Source organism: Seriola aureovittata, chromosome 5, assembly GCF_021018895.1.
Source record: "Seriola aureovittata isolate HTS-2021-v1 ecotype China chromosome 5, ASM2101889v1, whole genome shotgun sequence".
Classification (NCBI taxonomy): Eukaryota; Metazoa; Chordata; class Actinopteri; order Carangiformes; family Carangidae; genus Seriola; species Seriola aureovittata.
Window position 1 is genome coordinate 20,324,435 of NC_079368.1, and position 12,228 is coordinate 20,336,662.

Here is a 12,228-nt window from a genome sequence, read left to right on the forward strand (position 1 = left end):
AGAGTATTTGTGAAAATCGATTTTTATGGACAATCTTACACAGATACCATGTGTTCAGTGCACTGGAGGATGTAACTGGGACTCCCAAGACCCAACCTACAGGCGCCCTCTAGTGATGGTCCCAGTTGTGGTGCTTATTGAAATAATGCACTGGGTGAAAGAAATTAAATTTCCTTTAAAAAAAACAAAAACAATTTATAAGTTCTTTGAGAACATCAGCGTACCACATGAAAGCTTTAAGGTCCTAAAGTTTTGAAGGTGTTGTCATATCATAGTTTTCATATTTACTGAGAAGTAACAAAAATTTAAATTTCCTCCATCTTTCCAGAAAAGACCACCTTTTTTGTTTGACTTTACTTCTCATATAAATGTTTGTTTATTAATATTGTTAATAATGTTAATATATTTAAATTATTAGTTTAAACTGGTTTAAATTGTCATTTGTAGTCTATAATGTTTTCATAATAATGTTTTTGTGAAAAAATTGAAATACAATTGTTTTTGAACATACACACTTTTTCAAATTGCTACTAAGCTATTTTAGAAAATAAGTCATTAGCATTAACTGAAATCAATAATTTATCATCCATTTATCCATCAATTATGGTATATAGACTAAATGTAATTCATCAAATCAAATTACTGTAATCTAATTGTTCCCACCCTCTGTCCATCTTTAAATAACTTCTGATCCAACTGACTATCTCACTTTCTCCCTCTTGCTCTCTCGCCAGCATGATTTTGTGCGTCGGGAACGGTCGCCGCGCATTCTCATTGACCTCATCCAGAGGACCAAGGATGCGGTGCGTGAGCTGGACAATCTGCAGTACCGCAAGATGAAGAAGATCCTCTACCAGGAGAAACACAACGGGCCCATGGGGGAGAGCCAGGAGGAGGAAGAGGTGGGATGAAGTCAGAGAGGGAAGAGGATAAGGGGGAGTCTCAGTGGAAAAGAGATAATACAGAGATGAGAATTATAAAGTTTGTCTAGAGTAACACTCGAAGTAGGCAAGTGGAGAACAAGGGTTAAAAACATGAAACCAGTTGGGCTCCATTTAAATTCTGATCAGAATCCCCTAACTTTCACCTCAAAGAGAAGTCTGTCATCAATTTTCAGTCCATCCATAATACACAATAATTCCAAAATCCACATCCATAATAATTTTTAAGATTTAAAAGATTAATTGTTTGGTCTCTAAAATATCTGAAAATATTGAAAAATGTCCATCACTAGCTCCTCTTGTAATGAGCAAAGGCTGTTTCTTCAAATTTCTTTGTTGACCCAGCAGTCCAAACCCATAAGGTGTTCAGATTATAAGGATATAAAACAGAGGGTATCAGGAAATCTTTACATTTGAGAAGCTGGACATTTGTATTGCACTGCAGTGAGGGAGGTTTTCCCTTAATTTGAGTCAACTAACAGAGGATCTCAGATTCATAGTACAAAGGGAGAGGACAGGCTTCATAGTCTGAAGTGATGTTATAGAAGTCTTCTGCTGCCGCCATAGCCTGACATTGAGATGAAATGCCCCATAGCTGACCTGGCATGAGGCAGCATGAATAGGCATGGACAGCCAGCAGCCACAGTAGTGTCATACTACACCATGTGACGCAATTCAGAGCAGCCACCAGACATCACTGCAACAAGACACCGCTGAAGACTTGCAGTCCCAAACCTTGCTTTCTGGTTTCAGGGGAAGATGCAGTGCATGTGATTATAGCATCCTGATGCTGACAAGTCTGTTACTGGGGACTTGACTGAATTGTCTGTTGTTTGATTCCCTTTATCTGTCATGTACACACACTCAAGTGGACTTCGAATCTGAAGACATCTCAGTCAGACCGATGTGCGTTAACATAAGCATTGACACAGGTGAATGATACAGACACGTACACATCTAAACAATTAGAGGTTAATAGGCAATTTAGAATGACTTTGACTCTAATGCAATCCAGAGGTCATTAGTTATTTTCCCTGTGTTAGGGTGACTGTGTTTAATGATACAAGTTGGAGAGCCCTGTGTATATTAGAGTGATGGACATATGAGTCTCATCTCTGCACAATTGCAGGACTCTTGAGAGCTCATTTGTGGAAGCGTGTCTTAATGAATATGTGTGGATGTTCACTTGCAGGACAGCGAGGCAGCCAGCTGCAAGATGAACAGCCTGGGCAGCAACCACTCCATCCCCAGCACCTCGGTCAGCACGGGCAGCCAGAGCAGCAGCGTGAACAGCATGCAAGAGGTGCTGGACGACAGCTGCTCAGACATGACCATGATGCACCCCCAGGACTACAGCAGCACCCTGGACTCCTCCCCGCACACCAAGAAGGTAAAGGTCAGGGGTGAAAGTGGGGTGGTGGGAGGTGGGTGGTGAGTATAAGGAGCTGGATGACAAAGTAAAAGTCACATTATCCAAAACTTGAGCTGGAAACTGGAAAGCAGTGTGAGCAGCTCTCTCAATCAACCAGGGCCTATCTGGACACCAAATTCCACTGATTTCCATTCAGGTTTTTAAGATGCTCATCTGATATAGATACAAATAAATGAACACGCCCTGACAACTTTTTACTTTTTCACAATAATTGTCCTCTTATTTGATATGCTGAGGTAGGACTCTTGCAGAAGTGAACACTTTTCTCAAAATGCCATGCACCTAGGTTTCTAAGAATTGACTTCCTCAGAGAGTACATAAAAGACAGCATGCATTATCAACAAATGCCATATTACTAGTACAGTCACTTCCTTTCTGAGGTAATAACTGTGCTCCAGAAATGAAAAGGGCACATGGCTCCATGCAAACATCCTCTGGGTTTCTCTCACTGTTTTCAAGAGTATTCTTAATCCCCTCCCCCCTGAAACCATGGAAACCATCGACACAGTGTTCGCTGTTTGGCAGATTGCTTTAAGTTCATCACCGACACTGTTCACACTTCAAGAACAAAGGCTGTGTACACATGTCGACACACACACTCCACACAAATTCCCCTCTTACAACTCCTGCACGCTTACACTCCCACATTCAGCACACACAGGTCAACACAATGCCAACACAAAATCTCATATGACTTAAAACTCTGTGAAGAGAGGGCTGTCACTGCTCTGTCATTCTCTTTCTTCATCTGCTCTTTGTATTTTGACAGGGTATGAATAAGGACGTCACTGCATGAATAGACAGCCAGTGTGTTGTTTCAAGTTCAGGGGCTGAACTGAGAACAAATGAAAGTGACACATATTGTTTTCAGATGCTGATGAAGATCCCTCCTCACATAAATCAAGTCTTTGGTCCCAGGGCTCCTGAAAGTGTTCACTCACTTTTTAATTGAAGGGGGGTTGAGTGATGACATTTCCTCATGTTTTGCAAGGTTACAGTTGACACAGATTTAGCAAATGCTGAAAATTCCTTTTGATTTTTGGATGTTGTGTGATTAAAATCAGTGGGGGATTTTGTTATTTAAAGAGTTTTAATACTGTCGCACCTTTGAGTGAGTTAAAATCCACATTTTTCACCTTCGTTTGTATGCCTTACTCACTTCAGTGCCATTTGTTCTGGTATTATTTTAGATGAAGAGAATTCTGTGACTTAATCACTGACTTTAACCTATTTACCTTTTCTCCCGTTTGTGTTACACACAGGACCATCAGTACAACTGGGATGATGGGATCCACAGGGACCACCGGCCAGAGCTGAGGCCGGCCTCCTCTGACAAGAGCAGTCAGGCCCAAAATTACAAGAACCAGGGCCGCTTTGCCACCATAAAGTCAGCCTCTCTGGTAAGTGCAACAAAACGCTTCCATCTTTTCTATTGTTTTTTTCTTGTATAGAGCCTTAAATAGGATCATCCCTCTTCAGGATCATTAATTTGTGGAGCTTGCTTGTGGAGAAAAAAAAATGTGTTGTTTTGAAAGCCAAAAACAGGAAAAAAAACTACTTCTTATAGAATCCAAAATCTGATTCCAAGTGTTACGTTTACACTGCTGCAGCATGTGAGGGCACAGAAGAGGCATTTTTTGGTTTCTCTGTGTTAAAACCTGTCAATCATTGTGAAGGACATTGAGTGTGATGTAATGTCTCTCTGCTGAATAAATGTGGTGTGGATTCATGTTAGGTGCACAAGCATGACTCTCCTCTGGCTTTGCTTCTTTACTCCAATCTCTTTCTCTATTTGTTTGCTATTTTATTCTTTCTTTACTGAAATGTCTTTACTTCCTCTCGTTATTTTCATTTGTATCCATCTTCACTTCTCTCTATCTCTTTGTTTTGACTCTCCAGTTTTGTCCCATTCTCTGCCACCGATCTCCATTTCTCCACTGTCATTCCTTTCATTCATCTCACTCCTTTTGTTTTCCCCTCTTGCACTACACTTTGCATTACCACTCCCCTCCGTCCGCCCTCTCCTTTTATATCTCCCTCTCCTGCACTTGATAATACATCATTCTCAGATCTGACTCAATATTCTGAGTTGAAGGGGGTGAAATTTTCTCTCTCTCTTTCTTTCTCTGTCTCTCTAACTCTCTCTTCCTCCCTGTCTGTTGTCATGGAAACCGGCTCTAGTAACTAGTAAGTAGTTGTGGTGTTGTGTGGGAGCGTGTGTGTGTGTGTGTGTGGTGTGTGTGTGTGTGTGTGTGTGTGTGTGTGTGTGTGTTTACTGATCCATGACCCAGTGGTTTTAATTGTGAGCCCCTTCTGCTGTCAGGTCTTAAACCAGACATTAGAGGACATGAATAAGGAAGACGTGTGTGTCTCCGGGTGTGTGTGTGTGTGTCCTTGCTGTCCTTGAACAGTACATGAACCATTGATAGATCATGGCTGTGTGTGTTATTCTGTTGACCAGCCGTGTCTTTTATCTGTATTCACACACCACTAGAGACTCCCTGTGTTTTTTTGTCAATCTTGCAGTATTAATTTCTTATGACTCGCAGTGCCATAGACATTGATAGGATCTGTATGAGTCCATCTGGAAGTAGTGCATATCCAGTCTACACCATCAAAGTTTTTTGGGTTGAAACCAGAAACGTGTCAAAAACTGAATTTCTCAAATTCCAGAATGAGGCAGCAAATAAAAAGAATCCACTCTGAAATATCAACATGCACCTTTCATTTCTTGACTAATGTTGTGCTTTTCCTCCTTGTAGTCAAAAAAAGACATAACATAATGTCAGTTCCTATATCACACATTCACGTCACTGGGGGGAAACACTCAGCATTATCTTCAGAAGCCTCTACACCATTGGTTCCCAACCTTTTTGGCTAGTGAACCTTTAAAATGAAGCAATGTCGACTTGTGACAATCATCACTGGTTGTGTGTCTGCCACACAATGATTGATTATGTTTATTGTTTAACATGTATGATTTTGGCCTGAAAATATAAAATTATCAAGTAAGTCAACAAAACTATGTAATTTTCTGTTAGCTTTTTAATGTAACTCATAATTGAATAATATTATCATAAAGGTTCTAGCTCATATTAATGATTTTCCTCATTATTTTGACATATTATCCCATGATTATAAGAAATGTGCTACCTTGCCACTAACCTAGGTAGCACAAGCTAGCTACTAGCTATGTTGATGTACCATAGCTGCCCCGACCCCAGTAAAGATGTACCAGATTTTCCTGTCGTCCTCTCTCAAGCTACACAAAGCTTCTTTAATAAGAGAGATAAGACATGATGCTAAGTGGGGAGACGAGAAAGATTTTGTTCCCACGCTAACAGTGTATGGTGAAAATAAACCTGCCTCTTCCTTGCTTTACACAAGGAGGTTATTATGGTGAGACACATCACTCATGTTGTCAGAGAGCAGCAGTTACAGGACAAGTAACTTTAAGTTTTCTGATGTAGAAAAAGACAGATAAGTGTATTCTGCTGTCCTCTACTTGAAAAGGAAAAGAAAATTCTTCCCTCTCCCCAGCTCTTGCATTTCCTATCATCCATATGTTCTTTCACATTACAGAAACATTGTCAGCACACTACAGAGTTCTAACGCTTACATTCCTGTTTAAAACTGTTTTGGCTCATTGTAAGTTGCTGTGGATTAAAGTCAAACTCCAATGTAAGCAGCTGAGGTGGCACACACTGCGTCGGCAGCTCTGTGTAACTGAGGCTGTGTTGAAAAGAGGCGGCATCGTGTAAACCACAGTATCTCTGTCGTGTGATAGCGCTGGTCCTGCCCGCCGGCGCTGAAAGAGATGACATCATCTTTTTCTGCCGAGTGCAGACGTCCTCAGATTGGCCTCGACTCGCTGAGACTGGAATCAGCAGGTAGACAAAGAGAGAGGGAGAGAGAAGAATTGGGGGTCCAGATGGTGAGGGGTGATGGATCGCCAGAGAAGGGACAGACCGGAAGATGGAGAACAGGAAAAGAGAGATCTGAACACGTAGAATAGATTAAAAAAGGGAAAAATAAAAAAAACATACTGCTAGTTATAAGGTGTAGAAGGTACATCAGAAACACAAGTATGCAAATTCCAGAGTGAGAAAATGTGTTCATATATCAAAAAGACAATGGAGGAAATCATGGTGATGGAGGGAAATTCAAAAAGATTAAAGGGTGAATGAAATGAAAGAGCGTGGAAGCAGGAGAAGGTGAAGACGTGGTGGAGGACACAGGCTGCAGATATCGGAGGGATAAGAAGGACAGATGGAGAGAAGGACAGATAAGCAAACAGAGGTGAAACAAAAGAGCGGTGCAGATTGAAATCTAGATTGACAAAGAAGGACAAGGGTTTGAGAGAGTAGAGCAGAGAGTATGTTCTGATGTTGGAAAACATGGAGAGAAAAGGAACAAGAGAGAAGTAAGGGGTGAAGCTGAAGAGAAGGACAGATAAAAGATATGGCAAGAAAAAGGAAAGGAAAGAGCAGGATGAAAAATTATCAAGGGAGATGTAAGAAAGGATGAGCAAGGAGGGAAATGGCAAAAAGAGATAGATGGAAGCGAGAAAGGAGAATGAATGTGACACACCAGTAGCGAGGGAGAGGGAGGGCAGGGGTTATTATAGGTCAGATGAAGTAACCGACTGAAGTGTGAAGCAGCGAGAGAGACAAACATCGTTGTAAAATGTTTCACCTCATCTGCAGCTCGACTCGTCTTCAGCTCTCTGTTGCAGGTTGTCAGCACGTCAACAACAGTGCAGCGTTTAAGATGCGTCAAAACATGCACCTTCCCCATCAGTCAGCTGTTTTTGCCAACAGTTGAAGCTTATAGCTCATAGCAACATGCTTTATTTGTATTTGCTGCATAGTTACACAACAGAAAATGGTTAAGAGACTTATTGCGGGTAAATGTGAGAGGTTACAGTTAAACCAGATGCATTTGCATTTGCATCCCTTTTTGAGGCCCAGCAGATATATGAGAATACCGAGGCCCTCACATTTGTGCATCTACAGGAAAACAGGACAATAAATGAGGGTCTGTAGAGGCTTTTTGCTTCCCCTCTTTAACCAGATGACTTCACCATATGTTGCTATACATCTGTAGCAACATTCAAAGTGCAGCCATTTCTTCTTTTTTATATGTTGTATCTGACAAGAGGCCAGTTGAAACTTTGTACTTTTCTTAATGTAAGAAAGAAGAACATTACAGTGTTGTAAGTCAAGCCAAAGAGCTGCTCATAAGTATTTTATCTATATATTTTTAACGCTTTTTAAAGACTCTTTATGATAATGTATATTTAAAAATTGTGCTGGCCCTGGTTGGTCATTGAGGAGCGGAGCTGGGGTCAATTCATGTTCACGGACACCAGACACCACAGCTCAAACTGTCTGTAGCTATTAATCTAATACAAACAAACATGCAAGAGGACAATTTGTGAATGCTCTCCCTACTTAACAACCACCAACAGGACAGCAGCTCTTCTATTCACCAAATCATGTCCTTTCAGTATGACACTAAATTTATTTAAGACAGACCAACTGCAAAATAAGCAGAATAACTACATTCAGCTGCTTAATTCCCACTGATCTCACTGGTACATTCACCTTTAGCCTGCATGCCCCCCTACCCCCACCCCTCAACCCCCCCGCCCCTCCGCTCTGTGAATATGATCTCCTTTCCAGTCCCTGAGCCTTGTGTGAAAGAGGCCATCACATGACGTGACTTGGCCCTTTGTGGCAGCATGCAGGGTGGCAGCAAAGCAAGTGACTAGGATTGGGAGCTGCTATTACAGTAGGGGTATTGATTCAACACAGATTAAAGAGGAGGGGAGCTCAACCTCCATCTATTTCCATGCCAACACCCCCTCACCCCCCTTCTCCTTCTAGATGCTCTTACTTTACTTTTCATTATTTCAATTTTTCCCCTTCTAACTCTCTCCCTGTCACTCTCCATCTGCTGTTTCTCCTTTGCAATCACCCCCCTCCCCTCATCTCTCCGCCTGCTCCTCTCTGACCTACCCCCCCCCCCCAACTTCTCTCACTCTTTCTCAATGAGGTATTCATGTGACCCACCTGCTGTCCGCCGCTTAGCGTTAGCCCAACTAAAGAGCCGCTCTGTGCTCTTGTTGGCCCGCAGAGTTGGCCTGCCTCATTCATAGTTCACACGCCTGCCTCGACCGCTGCGTGCCCAGGGCGCGAACCAAGGAGATAGGGAGAGGGGGGGTCCTCTTCCAGTAAGACGGGGGTCTCAGGGTGGCATCGGCGCTCAGACAGGGTTCTGTCGGGCATAGGATGCTGCACAAGGTTCCTGGATGCTGGTGCACTTGGCTAAAGTAGCCATCATGTTTGGCCTGAGGAGTTCAGGTGGAAGTTATGAGAAGATGCGGAGCGAGTACTACCTAGATGTGGAGAACCCTTTCTGTACTCAGGTTTGTGTGTCAGGTGTCGGTTTTGCTTAAAAAATTGTGACATTTCTGTTACGACATTCAATGTAGACTTCAATTAAATATTATGTGGCTGTTTTAATTTTTCTGTATAGTTTATAGTTTTTGTATAATTTTTCTGTTTGGTATAGTTTTTCTTTTTTTTTTTCCATTTGGCTTAAACACTTTTCCGATCCTGTTTGGTGTCCTGATCTGTGCAGTGACTATGTATGTGCGATGGTCAAATGAAAGAGCTTTTGTTGGGGTCGAGGGGTAACTTCATCTAAAGGGATTTCACTGTATTTCTTTCTTAAGTCTTAATTTACCATCACTGGTTGAAACCTTTTAACTTTTTAAGTTGCAGACTGATTGCAGCAGCTGAACTGTAATACCTCACAGTATTGAAAGAATTCTGTTTTTAGCTATTCTTTGGAAAGATAGCCTGGGATGAATCGTTACTGCATATTTACAAAGGACAGGTGACAGGTGAAGTGTTGCTGCTTGGTTGCATGACATGTTTTGAAACCCTTTTATCTCTTTTCTATCTTAAATAATGTGTTTTTCAGTCTGATGAAAAAATCAGATATTGCAGCGCTCACATCTCTAAACGTTTCTTTCTCCACAGGTGACCAAGCAGATCCATGAGCATGAGCAGGAGAGCGAGCTGCGGGAGCAGATGTCGGGCTACAAGCGCATGCGGCGGCAGCATCAGAAGCAGCTGATTGCCCTGGAGAACAAGCTGAAGGCCGAGATGGACGAGCACCGGCTCAAGCTTCAGAAGGAGGTGGAGACGCAGGCCAACAACGCCTACATCGAGCTGGAGAAGCTGGCAAAACGCCACGCCGTGCAAACCGAGAAGGAGGTGGGATTTGTTGGGGGGGGGTTATAGGGCATGAGTGGAAAGCATGAGCGGATGCATAAGTACAGTAACCCCTAAGTTATTTCACAGATGATCACAGTGGCCTACATGTACCATGCAACAATTGGCTAGGGGATAAGGTTTGCTTTGGAAAAACAGTGGAGGAAATGATGTTGAAGTTATTTTGATCATGTAGCTGCTGGAGGAAAAATGTTATTGTTTGAACCATGAAGCTCCAACTTCAGACTTACATTGACTACTAAGGAAAGTTTAGTTAAGACTTGACACACTGCTGCCACCCAATGATACATATGATGAAACACAAGGGCAGAAGTGGGTCACAGAATGTCACGCTCTGAAAAACAAGCTGCATATCTCTGCGATTAGCACACAGCGTGCTGTAGCAGCCAGGGAGATAGTATATCTGTACATATAAACCAGCATGTGCCCCTAAACAGCAACATAAACACACACTGTCACATGTGAGATGTGGGTGACTCGGCTAAACCAACAGGTTACCATGTGTTTTCTTACAGTAGTGTTTATCATTGACATGGAAATAGGTTTCTGTAGCAAGTAAATCTGCCATGTTTTGATATTTTTATGCAAAGTCATTTTTCACTGAACGTCTATAAATTGACAGAACCAGTGACATCCCAAAACCTTTAACTGGTTACGTTGTAATTAAACAGGACAAACATGTGAATAAGGGCTGCAACTAATTATTATTTTCATTAGGGATTAATCTCTATTTATTTTCTAAATTGTTTAAAATGATGAAATATTTAGAAAAAAAAAAGGCTTTTAGGATTTCTGTGAGCTCAAGGGACCGTCCTCAAATGTCTTGTTTTGTCCGACCTGCAGTCAAAAACCCAAACATATTCTGCTTACAATGATATAAAACTGCAAATCCTCTCACTGCAGAGGCTGGGACCAGAGAAAAATTACTAAAATGAATTGTTTACAAACAGAACTCTTGATCTACTGTAGCTTTTAAGTGATATCATACAAATTAGTATTTGTTCACAGTTCAGCACTGAGCTTGTAGCCTGTATTCAGAGTGAAGAACTCCATGCTAACAACTCCTCGTCCCTGTTTTCCTCCCGATTCCTGCTGCCCCCCCCCCCCCCCCAGATGAAGACAGCGTTGGCGGATGAGAAGAAGTTCCAGCAGCAGATCGTGGCCCAGCAGAAGAAGGAGCTGACCACCTTTCTGGATAATCAAAAGAAGCAGTACAAACTCTGCAAGGAGAAGATAAAGGAGGTGTGCCATGTTGTTACTTTCCTTTTTCCTCCTCGGGCGAGCTCCTTTGTACGCCTCTCTTGTGTGTGACACACGGTCCTGTATGCTGTTTACTGTTGAATCAGCCCTCCTCCACACAAACATGCACATGCAGTACCTCCAAAGTGGTCTTTTTGGAAGTTGTGTTGAGTCACTCAGCCTACTCACTATGTACCTACACATGTATATACACACAAACGAGGAAACCCACAAATCCATACGCACAGTGTAGCATTTATGTGCCTCCACAACCTTGAAACTGAGTCCAGAGAATACTCCTGTGGGCTGGGAGTGTGATACACTGTGTTTTCAGTTACAAGATAAGTGACCAAAATTAGGTCAGCGCAGTTAAAAGAAAGCGTTGCTGGCAGGGAGAGATATTTCCCACCAACTGAGGGCTATAACGGAATTAGACACCACTGAGAGCGAGGATCAGACTCGTGTGTTAAGTGCATTAGCGCGAGTTGTAGATTACCTTAAAGCCCATGAAAGAGAATGAGAACTCATACTGAGGAGGGATAGATTTGGCTGAAATTATCCATTTTTTTTCCAACCCTTCCTGGCTCTGAAAGTCAGCTGTAGTTCAAGACAGAAGGTCAGATGGAGTTTGGCGTATGCTCTATGAACACTTGATAATGTGGGCTTGTGTAGAGACTCTTTCTTCCACAGTCAGAAACATGCACATATAATACAATATACACATATCCACTGGTTTAGACTAATCCCTCAAACTGGATAGTTCCTCACCCACTGCCCATGATGGAAAGCCCAAACTTATATGGACAAATAAAGCTTAAACAGCAGATAAATTACCCAGCCAAAATGTCAAAAAGCTACCCGTCACAGTTCACGTTAACTGACGGCCTTTAATAAAACTGACCATCCATTGTCCTGTACTTGTAAAAACAAACGCCTCTCACAATTCCTCTGCTGTGAACTTTCTCCCCGACTCAGGAGATGAATGAGGACCACAGCACACCCAAGAAGGAAAAGCAGGAGCGCCTGTCCAAGCACAAGGAGAACATGCAGCATTCCCAGGCCGAGGAGGAGGCCCATCTACTGGCCCAGCAGAGGGTTTTCTATGACAGGAACTGCCGCGCCTTCAAGCGCAAAGTGATGAGTAAGAGGCACGACTTGGAGCAGGAACAGATCCGAGAGGTGTGGAGGACGTACATCCTGTGATTCAATAAGTCATAAGTTATAAACTGATTTGGTTGTTTTTGTAATTGTTAAATGTACAACTCAAGTTCATATGTCCAGTTTGAGTTTGAATTGAAGTTAAATCCCTGTT

At 42.3% G+C, this 12,228-nt stretch overlaps 1 protein-coding gene across 5 annotated transcripts in view; it reads left to right on the forward strand.

Annotated features, from left to right (window-relative positions):
• The window catches only part of taok3a (TAO kinase 3a), a 65,002-nt gene that overhangs the window by 46,022 nt on the left and 6,752 nt on the right, over positions 1–12,228 (forward strand). For 4 of the 5 annotated variants that reach the window (XM_056376468.1, XM_056376467.1, XM_056376469.1 and 1 more), the window contains 6 exons: positions 735–902; positions 2,134–2,331; positions 3,636–3,773; positions 9,423–9,659; positions 10,791–10,919; positions 11,892–12,095. In XM_056376468.1, coding sequence (XP_056232443.1) covers positions 735–902; positions 2,134–2,331; positions 3,636–3,773; positions 9,423–9,659; positions 10,791–10,919; positions 11,892–12,095 — 1,074 coding nt within the window. Of the gene's footprint in view, positions 1–734; positions 903–2,133; positions 2,332–3,635; positions 3,774–8,546; positions 8,804–9,422; positions 9,660–10,790; positions 10,920–11,891; positions 12,096–12,228 lie in introns of those variants that run through there. The other variant, XM_056376471.1, reaches the window with a different exon arrangement.